The following is a 14,483-nucleotide window of genomic DNA, read 5'->3' as shown; positions in this document are numbered from 1 at the left end:
GATCTCATAATGAACATCTTTTTTCAGTCTCGAATTCTTAAAAAGTACTTGTGGCTTTAATTACCAATCTAATTTGAAATCTAAACAAAGTGATGCAATTGGAAGGAAAAAAACGTTTGTACACAATTATGAGGGAACACTTATTTTTCTTTCCATTTTTTAAAAAAGATTATTCTTTCCCTCTCTTTTCTATGGCCTTGACTATTATAAAAATAGACTCAGTTTAGCAATCTGTGCAGCCTGAAGCAGAGTAAAGCTAGATTAGCTGATCTTCAGATGCTTACAGAGCCCTGTCATTGTGATGGCAGCTGTGCCGATTGCTAGCTACCAATGCCTGCATGTTCTCTAGCATAGGAAAGGCCTGAGAAAGAACATGGAGCTGTGTTAATCCTGTCACAACAGAGATACGTGTTCCAAACTGTAAATCTAAATCTGGCTTCCAGTAACCATGGCCAGAGCCGCCTGAGCGAGCTGTCTGCATTCAGCCTTAGTGATAGTATGTGCATAGTATGATAGTGATAGATAGGTGTATAATATGCTATTGAGAGCTGCCAAGTTTTCATTCAGACACTTTGTAGCACTGATTAAGAGAAAAGGAAAGGAAAAAAGTAGAAATCTGAGAAGTTATGGTGAAGTAAAGCATGCACAAACAATTTTATTTTCTGTAAACTTGGCAAAGCAAACGGGTTCTGCATTTTTTCAATAATTCACATAATACTGTTTGGGATTTGCAGTTTCTCATTTAGATTATACTTGGCAATAAATGCAATTCACTGACAAATAACATTCCCAGTGTTGAAGCCACAAAGGTATCTAATCTGTTGGTCCAAAATATGAAGGCATAAATGCAAACATTTTGCAAAATATGACGAAGCAAGCTTTTCAGCTAGACTCTGGAAAATGACTACCTCAAAATTAGTTGTTAGGTACATACGAACATTGCCTAAGTAACACAAGAAAGACTAATCATTGAAAGTAGTGGATTCTCTGTCTTTTGGTGTCTTCAGAGATAAAACGTCCCTTGAAAAGTATGCTTTATGTAAGCGTAAGCTACTGAGCTCAAGTCAGAGAAACAAAGCAATATTTAACAGCCTGTGCTGGCTAGACTAGATAATGCTACAGGACTTCTGGTTTTAAATTATGAAAACTAGAACTATATTCAGCTTCCTAAATGCTCCAAAGACTCCCCTCTCTATCAAGACAAACAGCGTTTTTTAAAACGTCAGGTCAAAGGCACTGCCCTGGATTAGAAATGGAACTACTGAAAGTTCACCCCCACAGAAGGTCTGAGCAGGGCGTTATCCTCATCAACTATTTCACTGCCAAGTCCGAGGCTGTGGAGATGCCCAGGGCTGGTAAAGCTACCTGAGTCAATAAGAGTGGCGACTGCTGTTACACATGAAGACTGGTGAGCCACATGCTGGGATAGCTGGTTTGTGACCATGGTCTATTTGAGCCAGGAAGAATATCACTTAACATTAGTAAATCAATTATTGTTGGTGAAAGAGAAAGAAGAGTGAGCCAGCTACGGCTCCTCTGCCCAAGGTGACACACTGTGGGCAGTCTTCATGGCAGTGTGGCAGAAAGGATAACATGACTTTGTCTCTGACCTCACCCGTCTGCTTTTGGCCACCAAAGCCAACCTAACAAAGCAAACGTCCACAAAGATGCATGAGCAGCAGAGGTGTGTGTCCTCCTCCAAGGAGCAGAAGGAAGGGGAAGGGTTTGACTCCCCGTCCCCAGCTGCGGGTCACACACCCCATGGCTGAGATAGCAATAACTTTCTCCTCTCAACACCTTTCTGCTACAGCAGCACCCGGTTGCCGACAGCCCGTTTCTTTCCTGTGTACCTGACTGCCCTCTCCAGTCAACTCCACGCAACGGCACATCCATCGTTTTAAAACGTCAGTTGCTTTTTGATTACGTTCTAACAAAACTGCTTTAATTGTGCCCTTAGAAGTTCTCGGTGTGTGGGCAGAGCTCCTTGTGCGGGGCAGTCCTGGGCACTTCTACTGCAAAGCGCGGGCCGTCTCAAGATCTCAGCACAACCTTTGGACATGGATTTACAGGCAGGCCGAAACAATTTGCGTAGAATGTTCTAAAGAGCAAGAAATTAGGTAACGGGCTACAAAAGAATAGGTTGAATTTTAGAAATTTCTGCCAGATACCAAGACGTTGTAGGTGGAGGCACACACATTTTTTTCTCCTGCATCAGCAAAGCAACCCAGGTGACTGTATCATGCAGATGGTATTCCATGTAGCCAACCTCGATAGTTTTTATAGATGGCATCCCAGCAACAGTTTTACCACTGCAGGAATTTCTTCCCAAACTCTCCTGTAATCTCCACAGAACACCCCAGGAAAAAGCACAGTGCTTTGGGCAGAAATAGATGGAAATGAAATACAGAGACAGGGAAACAGAACAGTCTCAGGACAGAACAAAACTAACCCAAACCCATACAAAGTCAGTCCTCTCTACAGGGACCCTTTTCTGCAACATAGTACCTATGCTGGGAAAATGTCAGGACTTGCTGCATTAGTTGCTGCTTTAGAAAACAGCTTTACAGGCACATCATTAACACATAGTTAAAAGAGCAGCTGCATTTAGCTTTCAGGCCAGGAGAGAGAACAGCACCGTCAACATTTCTCACTCTACTTATCCTCTACACTGTCAGAGTCACTGTCAAGCAAATAAGTAGCAAAGCTCTAAGGAAAGCATGAGGACCTCCTCAACATGTCTATCGGTGAGCACTTTTCCCAAGGCCCTTGTGACTTCTTTGGACAAGCTCATCACTGAATCCAAAGTCCCAAAAAGGCATAAAGTAGAAAACGTTGGATTTAATACACTTTAAACCGCTAGTTTTCAAAAGGGAAGGTATTACATAGTATTATAAATAATAAAACTAGGAGTGTCTCATACACACATATATAATATAGCATTTTATGTACACATATTTATAGGCATTTTTTTTACCAGGAGTTGTTCAAATAATTTATTTAATATAAAACATGGATCCCAACGTGCTTTATAACAACTTAAATCTCAAACACATGAGAAATTAACTGAGACCTTTCTAGCTCTTCTTTTAGTTTTGCCTTAAGTTGAGGGTGATCTAAGGGCATGATGTGTGCAGGCTTGGGCTTGCCCAGCTCAGCTGAGACCTCGTGGACCTCTGGGAAAACCTTCCAAGGGCTCCTCAGCCCTTTAGATTCCCTGTCCTCCCAAAGACTGAACTGCTCAGTGACAGAAATGTCACGACCTGATTATTTTGTCCCAGTAGCAAGATCTACTGCTAATATGTAACCTACAGGTGGGCTGTGCCAGCGACACTCGGCACATTTCTCCCAGCGACAGTGCTCCGCGCCCTCCCAGAGCACGGTGGCATCCCTTGGAAACTCATTTTCCCCGCCCTCTGTGGCCGTTTGCCGTTGGTGCCACAAGAGAGCACTCTTGGTTCACCCATGGCACCGCCCGCCGCCGGTGTGAGGAGGGCGCGGTGCCCCCGGGGGAGCGCCTCTGCTGGACCGGCTGAGGACGGGGCGAAGGAGGGCCGGGACGGGGCCGGTGCCCTGGAGCACACGGTGCACGTCGAACTACATTCGCTGTAATCGTCTCATTTCCTACGTTTTCTGCTTTTGCTCCATCCCCAGAACAGACTGCTGTAGTTAATTTGTAACGAGTTGAGCCAAAAGCTCCAAGTTTTGTGTCGAGTTTCACAACGGCGTTTCGTAAGGGGCAGTTCTCCCACTCCTGCTCCGGGGGCAGCGCCGCCCCCGGGGGACGGCCGGCTTCCTCACCGGGAACAGACCGGCACGACACTACCTTCGGCGAGCCGGCAGCCGCCACCGGCACCGGCCGCATACCGCGGCGGGCAGAGGCGGCCGCGGGCGGGCTCACCCAAGGAAGTGACGGGGCGCTGCTAATGGCCGCCGTGCCCGGGGGCACGCCGCCATCCCAGCCCGCGGCCGCGCACAGCTCGCTCGCTCCCGCGGCCCCGGAAGGCCCCGCCGCATTCCTCGGCCGCAGCCCGGCGTGCGTCAGCGGCGCGGCTCTCCCCGGCCCCTCGCGGGGCGCAGCTCGGCGGCACCGCCCCCTCGCCCCGGTGCGCCCGGGGCCGCCACCCCCGCCCCGCCCCGCCCCGCCCCGCGCGCAGCGGCCCCGCCGGCCGGTCACCGGCCCCGCGGCCCCGCCCCCCGCGCGTGGTGGCCTTAGCGGCGGCGGCGCGGCGCCAGGCGCAGAGCGGCGGCTGGCGGCGGCTCGGGCAGGATGGCGGCGGGGACGGGCGCGGAGCGGGCTCGCGATGGCAGCTGCCACTTCCAGCGCTCCCGGCTCATCTGGATGATCGCCATCACCTTCGGCATGATCCTCCTCGGCGTAAGGAGCGGCGGGTGGGGCGGGGGGACCCCGCGGGCGCCGGGCGAGGCGTGCGGGCCTTCAGCAGCTCCCCGTCACTCACGGACCGGATCGGGACCTCCGTGGGTTTGTTGCTGCCACAGCCGCGGCGGTCCTCGGCGGGGCTCGCAGGTGGCTCGGAAGCTGCAGGCTTTGTGGAACAGGCTTCCTGAATGGGCCCGGTGTCATAGAAAAGCTGCTTTCTGAAATAAACCGGGCGAAAAAGGGCACTGCAAATGCTGCTTTGGCCGGGTCAGCTTTTGAGGGAGCTGAGCGCATCCATCAGGGAAGTTCAGAACGAAAATAAAAAAATGAGTGCTTGAACTGGATTCCAAAGCGCAGCCAGGCTGTGGCACCGGAGGCTTACAGCGTCTCTGGGAAGGACTGCAGCCACGCAAGTGCCGTGGCATCTGCAGTCTGCGTGTCAGGTAGTCTGTGAAAACATCTTCAGCATTCAGATTTAAACTGAAAGAGGGCAGATTTAGGTTAGATACAAGAAAGAAATTTTTCACTCTGAGAGTGGTGAGGCAGTGGAACAGGTTGCCCAGAGAAGTTGTGGATGCCCCATCCCTGGCAGTGTTTCAAGGTCAGGTTGGATGAGGCTTTGGGCAACCTGGTGTAGTGGAGGGTTTCCCTGCCCATGGCAGGGGCGTTGGAACTAGATGTTCTTTGAGGTCTCTTCCAACCCTAACCATTCTATGATTTGCAAAATTGAAACCGCCTTGCGTGTCAGGAAAACTCAGGACAGCTGTTGGTTATATCCATAAATAAGGTGCGTTTACAAGTGGTGGCTTTACTTACAGCCTGTATTAACTGGTAGCGTTGCTCAAAACCAGACTAGTTCAGTCACCGTGTTGCCTTAATTTCTAAAAACGGGCTTCAGCTGAAATAGGTCACATTACTGGAGTGGGTACATTAGTGACAGTTTTCATGTATCTGACAAGTTCATGAAGGTCATCCATGGATTTGTACGCGTTGTAGTTTTTCTTCTGTTTGCATGGATTTTCTACACATGAGAACCACCACTGAGAAAATGAGAGTCAAAGCAGGCCAAGCAGCTCATAGAACAGCTTTTGGACCGTTTCAAGAAACACAATGAGCTTTAAGCAGATTCCCTGTTTAAATTCATCATCCTGCCACATCCTTGGCATGGCCAAATTTACGCACAGTTAGAAACTGCAGCATTGATACCAGAAGAAGGATAAGCCCGTGTGAACTTCGGCCCAGCTTAGTGTTTACCTTATGTGCCCGATGGACTCTAAAGTGCACAGCTCACTGACTCTCTGCTTCTCCTCCCCAGCTTGTTGAAGGTTCACAGTCATAAGCACTGCGGACAGCTCAGCGACAGGAAAGATGCCTGGGCACTGCGTGCATATTTGGTCTTGGGTTTCCTGCTCAAGTATCTTCTGTGCTCTGCTCGAAGTAGAAGAAAATCTGACTTTTTCTTTTTTAAGAGACGAAAGAAGACAGACTGATCCCCTAGTTATAGACAAATAGTTACTCCTCCTTCTCAGTCTAGTCATTGTTTGAATTCTTCAGGTCAGATGCATAAGATTAACTTCTTCAGGACAGAGACAATGTATTTTTTGCTGCCGTGTGTAATAGGTAATGAGCTTACAGCTTAAATGCCACTTAATGTGCAGATGCACTCTTGGTACACAGATAGCAACTTCAAACTTATCACCTTGGCATCTTGTATGTCAAGGAAAAGAAATTCATAGGTTTGAATCTTCTTAGGTAAATGTGCTTTACAAGGCTAGTGGTCTTGTTAAAGAATATGGGTCTTGGACAAGGTTAATGGAATGAAAGAGATTGAATGCTATGAATAGATGAGCCCTAAACCATGTTCAACAGACACGGAGAGTGGAGGGGGAGCAAAAAGAAAGCTAATTTGAAAGTTACATTGTTAGTAATTCTGCCTTGAAGTAAGCTAACTAACTATTTTTTTTGTTTTATTTATTTTTAAGTGGGTGACGCTTTGGCCTTCAACTATACCTTATAGCTATTTGGGAATATTTGGTAGCTTCCTTAATTATTTAGTGGAAAACCACCACAAATGGGTATGCTATGGGTAAGTCATATTTGACTGTATAATTATTTTGCATCTCTCCTGTTGCCTCTCTCTGACTCTTCTGCTTAGTCTATGTTAACAAGCTTTCCTGTAACCCAGTTGTTAATTACATTTAAAGAGCTCTCCTTTCAAGCTCATTACAACTAAGGGTGTGGGGTAATAAGTATGTAGAAGACTAGACAGGCTATGACCAGTATGAAAGTTTAAAAATTCAACTTCGAATTTGACATCTGCGTTGTACTGAGAAAGGAAAAAATATTAAGATACTACTTTTGGAGGCAGCTATTAGTCCATAGCTAAACTCCTATTTGTAACAAACACCTCCTAAAAGTGGTTCTTTTGTCAAATTGTTACTTGAGTAGTCTAGTTCGTTCTTTATGAGTTTTCTTTTTCCTGCTTCAATTAAAGAACGTTTTCTACCTTGCTACTAACTTGTCCTGATCCTGTCCATGTGAGAAATAACTTGATGAAGAAACTGCATAGTTCCAAGTTTTGCTGGTTGCGAAACTTAGTTTTTGTTATTTTAATTAACAAAAGAACTGGAAAACACTTCCCGGTAACCAGGTGTCTCACTTGCTGACTTCCTATAAAGACTTCCTGTAGAGACAGGAAGACAGCAAGACTTTCTTGTTTGTTTTATCATGATAAGCCTTCATCTTTGCTCAGAGCATCTTTTGCTTTAGCAAAGTATTGAATTGATCCTAACTGAGTATCTTGTGTAGCTTTTTTTAAAAAAAAATCTACGTGAAAATTTGTAGACCAAGTTTGACTAACTAATCAAGTTATATTATATATTCTGAATCTATACACGCAGTTTTTTTTACAGAACTAAACCTATAAAAACTTCATAATTCATTAGGACCACTAAAAATACTTGTGTAAGTAAAAGGATAGATTTTGCATGCTTAACTAAGATTAACTCATACTGCTTTCACTAAGCATTCAGCTTTTTGGCTTAATGTAAGTGCCAAAAGTTTTGGAAACATGCAGTGGATACTTGAAATGGCAGGCCCAGGCATATTGCATGAGTTACAGTTCCTCTATGGACTCAGTTTCTTTTGAGACTATGAGGGTTTTTTTCTAAAATAAGAAACACACCTCACTTTCTAGGTTAAAGTGGGATGTCAATTCCAGTTTTACATTTTCTGCATAATGCATCTTGGGTACAACAGTATTCTCCCTAATTTTCAACAAAATGAATGTTTTCTTTTTGTTAGGTTCTGGGTATCCTGGTTGATTCACGTAGTAGAAGCCTTCTACGGTGTTAAGTTATGCCAGTAAGTTGTTCCCTCTCCCCATCCCTACACAGGTTCTCTGAAAAGATTTTCTGATCCAAGTAACGTAAGCTACAGACTGATTTTGGTGGTTCTCAGCAGCAGTATTAGTTCAGAGAATACTGATAAAATTCTTGTTGCAGTGATAGTTTACTTTCCTCCATGAGAGGTTACTGCAAATTCTGCTAGTGGTTAGTTTTGTACAGGGTGGCAAAAGCAAAGGACGGGAACTTGCAGAACTGGCAGCAGCAGCAGCAGCAAGGTTTGCCAGAGCTTGTCAGTCTGCCTCTGAACAAACTGTTCACCAGGCAACATTGCACTTTAGGAAGCAGAGGGAACAATAGATAGTGTAGAAATAGTCTGATAACTTCAGGTGCTTAAACTTCATCAGATCTTACCTCATCAGAATTTTGAGGCTGCTAATTGCCTATGTAAATGGTTGCATCCATATTGTGAGAATACAATTGGACACTTCCATTTGGGACTGTTTAAGATCTCCTTATATCTGCAGGTTTGTGGGATAAAACACTTTGACTAATCAGACTATAAAAGTAAGGCCAACTCCATCTTATGTTAGGATAACAAATTATTTGAAAAGGTATGCTGTCCAAACACATCATCCTTCCGTTTGGTTGAATATAGTTTGTAATAATTCAGAAGAATGTAGATACTGGTTTTCATGCTTTATAGAGTAGATGGCCAGTCTGTTTGCCATTGTAAAAGTGGTGGTTTTCCACTTCATTTAGTTCAGTTCATGGCTGTCACACACAGCTTCTCAGGTAACATCTCTTGGAGGCAAAGGGATTTTGTTCCATGGAAAGCTATTTTTAAGGTGGTTCTTGAGATAATAGAACATGGATTAACGTTTTCTGCCTTCAGCATGGGAGTTAGTAATAAAGTTTTTACCAGGCTCCAGTTTTAAATTATGTGGCTTTACAGTTAAAATTTTAACCCTGGTTATGCAGATAGATAGGAATATAGGCTTAAGGTGATTTTTAAGTATGAGAGAGCTTGATTACCAGCATGTACCAAATGAGTGTATTGTAATCAAGTAATGAAGTTTTACAGAGTGGTGTTAAAGCCCATGAGAAAGAGAAAGCATAGATTGCCTGCCCATCATAATCTCTTCAGGCATATTTCTGTAGATTACTGAACAGTTGTACTTCACTATGAGCACCAAACACCGTATAGTTTTTCCTGATGTAAATGTGATGTCTGCTTATGAATATCACAAAAGAGGCATGAGGAAGAACTAGCGAGGAAGCAGATGCAAATCTGCGAATCGATAGTAGTACTGTCACTGGCTGTTGGCCTATATTTCTGCATATGATCTCTTCCAATATGGTCTCTTTATATAAAACAAGCCAATTCCTTAAGCCCTAGTTTTCCAGCTTCTGCACTTATTTGGAAACACTGCAGCTGGGATTATAAAAAAAGTTTTTCACAGCTGGTAAGACAATTTAAGAATGAACATTAAGAAGTGTTGTGTTAATCAACACTTGCTACACAATCATTTTGTACGTGTAGAGGATATGGAAAAATTAACAGCTGAACTCTTCTAGCAAAGGTCAGTAGAGGGAGCTCCCTTGTAAATGAGTTGGAGCATAGTTATGCTTGACGTAATTTAATTGTGTACTAGAAATGTGAAATCAGTTGATTTTACTTTCATGTTTATACTCATTCTTTTCTCTGAAAATTCAGTAGTACTTCCCAACAACCAAGTGGAGGAAAAAGTGACATTTACTGTAATATACAGAAAAAGTCACATATGCCAAGTTAAAACTAACTGACATAGGAAGGTCTCTGCTTTCTAAATCAAGTCAGATGTCTTCAGCCCCTTGTACCTGTAGTTTTCTAGCCACGAGTTCAGATAACAGAGCTCCTCCATCCTGCATTGCACAGTAGTTGTCAGGCCTCTTTGCCCTGCTAGCATACAAGTCTACATTTGGTGACTGTAGTCAACAAGAAGTTACAGACAGACTTGTGTATTAAGATCAGTATTACTCTAATTTCTTGCTTCTTTGTACATAAACTTCTAGAATAAGTAATTTCAAATGGCACAGACTGATATTGCAAATTATGTATTCTTGAGGAAATTGTATGCATGACATCTTTGAAAGAACCTTTGTTCTGTAGATAGCTTAAAATCCAGTAAAATCACAGGAACTGGTATGTTTAGTTAGTACAGGAAATAAGTCTCAGTAGATTGAAATTAATGATGCTAAGATCACATGTTCTAATCCAGTCTGATGTATCAAAGATAGGTAGAAATATCTAACCTTACTTTGTAAGTATCACAGAATAGTCTGCAAGACCAAAAGTTTTTTGACACATTTTATGCTTTTGTTAATGTTACAGATCGAAAGGAATCACTGACCCGTCAGTTCAGTTTCAATGGTTCATTCAGACACTTTTATTTGGGTATGCTTCCTTTGGTCTTCTGGTGTCTTACAAACCTTCAGCCAAGAAGCACTACTAGAAGACAGTGAATGAAGTTACTTCTGACATTCTTCATCCTCATTTTTCAGAAAAGATCCTCACTTACATGTCTAGGTGCTATAATTAGCTAAATTACATTCCTGCAACATGATGCAGTGCCCTTCTACCCAAGTACCTCTCCTCTTCCTAAACAAGACAGTTACATTGCACAGGGCCCTGTGTATAGTTCAGTAGAAATTCAGCCCTTCAGTCTTGGCGCTGCCAAAGTTTAATCCCATTTATTATACAAGAAGTCCAAAGTTGCTCCTCTGCAGTTTTTGACATAGACTGTATACTCTGATTGTCACTGAAAGATCCCTGACAGCTGCTAGTAATGGTGGCTAAATTACCTCTTTGTGTGGAGGAATTTTCTTCTACAACAGAGAGAGTTATTTACAGCCACAAGGCAACTTGCACCTGTTTTGTGATAGGATTTAAATTTACCTATATTTTCTCTACAGGACATTTTACTGGCTTTTTTTTGTTGTTATTGTTATTAGAGCCTGGTCTTTGTACTTTGTTTTATCAACTTATTCTCTTCCACAAAGGACGGACCACTTTATTGCTGCAGGCACATTAAAAAGACCAAGTCTCAGTTCAGGTTGAGGTACGGTGATGAGCGTGGATACATAAAGCACTTTAACTTGGTTTAATACATGTGCCTTTAATTTCATGCAGCATGACCTCATCTTTTGAATGAAGATTTTAATCTTTGAGTTAGTATAGCATAAAGTAGTAATCCTGTAGCTTTGAGGGTAGCTTTTTCGAAAAGTCATTTATTATCCAAGAAAAAAAAGAAAAAAATCAATGAGCATTCCAAAACCTAGCTGAAAATCTTGTATTTGTGAATGAAATTAGATGTAGTGAGTAAATGTACACCACTGTTTCCCACATTTTGATGTCCTGAAATCTATGGTTGAGAGACCATCGTAAGCACCCCTCAGCGTACTTCCTGTATGCGTAGTGAGACTTTTATTGTACTTTTGAATATTTGAACAATAATTTAGCCTGTCTTGTTTTAGCCCTTTTAAAAGTACTAACTATTTAAAATATTAACTATGGTATGGGGACAAGTTTTACTACACCACCTGTGGTGCTACTGTTTTGGAAGAAAGAACAAGAAAACGAAGAGCTCCATGAGGCAGTAACGAATAAACTTATGCCTTGTGCAGTACCTACAGACTGTAACACTTCTGATGGAGAAGTGTTATACAAGCACAAGTACATAAGGTTTTTGCTTTTCAGCCAGTACTAAAAGCATGGAGGACTGAAGGGTTGAAATGGTGATTTGGTTTGGTTTGTTTTAAATGGCAAACTGATTAACGTTTTGTAGAGAAGTAGAAACTCATGTTTAGTGGCTGCAAATCCAACAGGAACGTCAAGAGCCGGAGCTATGTTTTACTGTGTAACCTTTTATCTTAGTCTGTGACCCTCGAATAAAGATTTTAAAGAAGTGAAGAAATTTTTTTTCTTTTTAATTTATCCTGGAAATAAATGTCTATACGAAATATATAGTCATCAGCTTTACACCAGTATCAGTATTCACACTTGGAACATATGGGATCAGCTCTGGCTGTGTGCTTTCCAGAGTAAGTCCCACAGAAGTCTAGTATTTCTGCCACGGCAAGGTATTGATGTGACTTGCCTCTACCAAAAAAAAAAAATTCTCCATGGCACTAAAACATATATAGGTATAATACTTAGTGTTTCAAGATTAATTCGCATTGAATGCTTCATGAGCATTAACTTAAGAATGTGAAGGGATAAAAGGAATAACTTTGGTTCAATATTTTCATGATAGTGTTTCCTGTGCAGAATAAAAGGTGTAGCAGTAACACCAAGGCTAGTTAAAGACTTAGGAAAGGTGGTAAAAGACTTCTGTCTTCTTAATAGGCTTTTTTGCCTGTTCTTGTTTCCCGCTGTTCACTTTCCAACAGTGAAGCTGTAAATGAGGTCAGAACTACTACGCTGGCTTCCCCGCCCACCGCCAGTCTGCACACCAAGCACTTGTGCTCACCATCATCACGGCTTTCACAGCCCTTCCATGAGGGCTCTAGAATGGCTATAGATAAATCACAGCTCTGAGAAGTTAACTGCTTACTGTTAGACTCGACTTAATTAGAAGGGCTTCCTTTCAGAGAAGCAGTGGTACAAGTTTCCTCACTGCAGCCCAAAGAAGGTATAGAAGAAAAAAAACGTAGTCAATTTATAACTGCCTTTGTTAAAAAACATTTCCAAGTTAGAACAAGTTTTAGACAGACACTGGCATCAGCAGATTGTTTTGAAGCCTCTGGGTTTTTTCTTCTTTTGTTCTTGGGGTTTTTTTTGACTTGACAGATTTAGCAGCTCTCTGTTTGGAGGTTGTGGGGTATTGCTTATCAGACTTTTTAGAAATGCAACTGTGTAGTAATTCATCTACCTTCAAACATTTTCTCTTCCCTACACTTGCTTGGCAGCAGTTCACTTTTCCTACTTGTTTAAAAAAAAAAAAAAAAGTATTTACTCTCAGCCTCTATCCCAGAGCTGTAAGCAGCACGGATGCCTGTTTTCTCATGTTTTTGAAGCCCATGAAATCCCCAACTCAAAATGTGAGAAGCATGAGATAGCAATGCTGACTAGCTTATAATGTAAAATAGCCTTGAGGAAAAGAAAGAAACTCACAGAATGACAAATTTGAAATAATGTTGAGATACCATTTCTCAATATTTGTTTGTAGTGTCCCTAACATCGCAGCAAGATAAACATACCATAATACTTCACAAAATTTTTTAGTTAAAAAAAGCCCGCAGAAGCATGAACCCAGGTCAGCAACTCACTAAGCCCGTAAAGAGACAGACATACATTCATGGCTAGTAACAGGCTCTTTGGAAACAGCGCTGGTTACACCAGGTGTAAGCATTTCTCCAGGCTATCCTAATAGTGACAATAAAGGATTACTCTTAATCACCTAGAACAATTCTTTCCACTGCCATCAAAATACCCTTTCCACAACAAAAGGGGAAAGCAACAGCAGAGTACCCTTACCTTCTTACAGCAGCTCAGAGGCCAGGCTGAGTGTCAAACCATCTCCCGCATCAACACCCAACCCGCCGAAAGAAAACACTTGCCAATGTCAATACTTTACTGCAAAAAAAGTTTCAGAATATTACTTCCCACCAAAAGGAAAACCAAATGAAACTTACAGAAGGGCTTTTACTATTAAAGAACGTAAATCACCAAGAAAGCTAAGTTGACATTAAGAAAGGTTTTTCAGGATGGATATTTCTGCCAACTAGGCTGTTGACAGTACTGAAGAAAAAGAAATACTGTTTAGCCACCCATTTCAAATTGAAAACATAAGGAAAAAAAACCTTGCTATGAAAGCCTATACAGGTATGCTTTATGCTAATAGTGTAAAGCAGATGCCAAGAAAATTTGAAACAACAGAACCCATTTTTTCTAGGCATATACAAAAATAAGGCATTATTTATTTGACCTGCATTGGTGATCAAAAGAAATAATTTCATGCAAGTCACAAATAACCACATCGCTTACAACAGCACCTTTATGGTGTGATTGCTTGGAAACTTCTTGCAAAAGAAAACACAAAGAAACTACCCAGATCCATTTTCACCTTTAGATCGTAACATATGGTATATATGGAAACGAGTGTAACATACTTTCTAAAGTAAGGTGAGTATTCCAGATCAGTATGTTTGGCAAATCACTGCTCCACTCAAGCTCTGTTGATGAGAAGGTAGGTCTGGAAAGACAGCATCAGCTCAGAAGCTTTGTTGAGCCTGAACAGAGGCAATGAGATGTCTGCCATTTGTTTTCCAATAACTGTTTCTAAAGCCTGAAGGGCTGTAGCTCAGTTTTACAAAGGAGTGATGAAAAACCTCTCTCAGAATCACAGTATGTTGTCCTGCTTTGCCTCTCTTTCATGCCAACCCAGATTTTTCTAAACACAACAGGAGTCAAGTCGGCCAGCCTTTGGAAATAGCCAAGTGTTGGTTCATTAAGGACATATAGTTTGCCCTGGGGCTGGGCAGCTGGTCTCCTGGATGGCAACAGAGCCCAGCTAAAGCTGGGGAACGGCCTCATTCACCATGGCCATAGAGTGTGCAGTAAGTTTGACAGCTATGGGCAAAGTCTTTGAAGTCCTACAATCTGCTTCTTGTGGGCATTCTAGGGGGGCAGATATTGCAGACCTTCCACAGAAATACAGTAGTTTTTAGAGGAATATGTTATGGAAAGCAACTTTTAGCTTACCGATTTTAAGGCTTCC

The 14,483-nt window shown here is 42.4% G+C and overlaps 1 protein-coding gene across 1 annotated transcript; it reads left to right on the top strand.

The window, feature by feature from the left end:
* The first annotated feature begins 4,267 nt into the window (after positions 1-4,267).
* On the top strand, positions 4,268-10,276 carry TMEM254 (transmembrane protein 254). The gene is made up of 4 exons (XM_086616855.1): positions 4,268-4,375; positions 6,361-6,464; positions 7,682-7,741; positions 10,097-10,276. The coding sequence occupies exons 1-4, from the start codon at positions 4,268-4,270 to the stop codon at positions 10,215-10,217; spliced, it is 393 nt and encodes a 130-aa protein (XP_086472981.1). The 3' UTR covers positions 10,218-10,276.
* Positions 10,277-14,483: the final 4,207 nt, after the last annotated feature.

The sequence above is a fragment of the Tauraco erythrolophus genome, chromosome 9 (genome assembly GCF_009769465.1).
Source record: "Tauraco erythrolophus isolate bTauEry1 chromosome 9, bTauEry1.pri, whole genome shotgun sequence".
Lineage (NCBI taxonomy): Eukaryota > Metazoa > Chordata > Aves > Musophagiformes > Musophagidae > Tauraco > Tauraco erythrolophus.
Note: the sequence above shows the minus strand (reverse complement) of the source record. Positions and strands in the feature narration are given on the sequence as shown.

Coding starts and splice junctions, on each gene's coding strand:
- TMEM254 (XM_086616855.1), top strand. CDS start 4,268: ATGGCGGCGGGGACGGGCGCGGAGCGGGCTCGCGATGGCAGCTGCCAC. Junction 4,376..6,360: donor TCGGCATGATCCTCCTCGGC/GTAAGGAGCGGC, acceptor TTTATTTTTAAG/TGGGTGACGCTTTGGCCTTC. Junction 6,465..7,681: donor CACAAATGGGTATGCTATGG/GTAAGTCATATT, acceptor TCTTTTTGTTAG/GTTCTGGGTATCCTGGTTGA.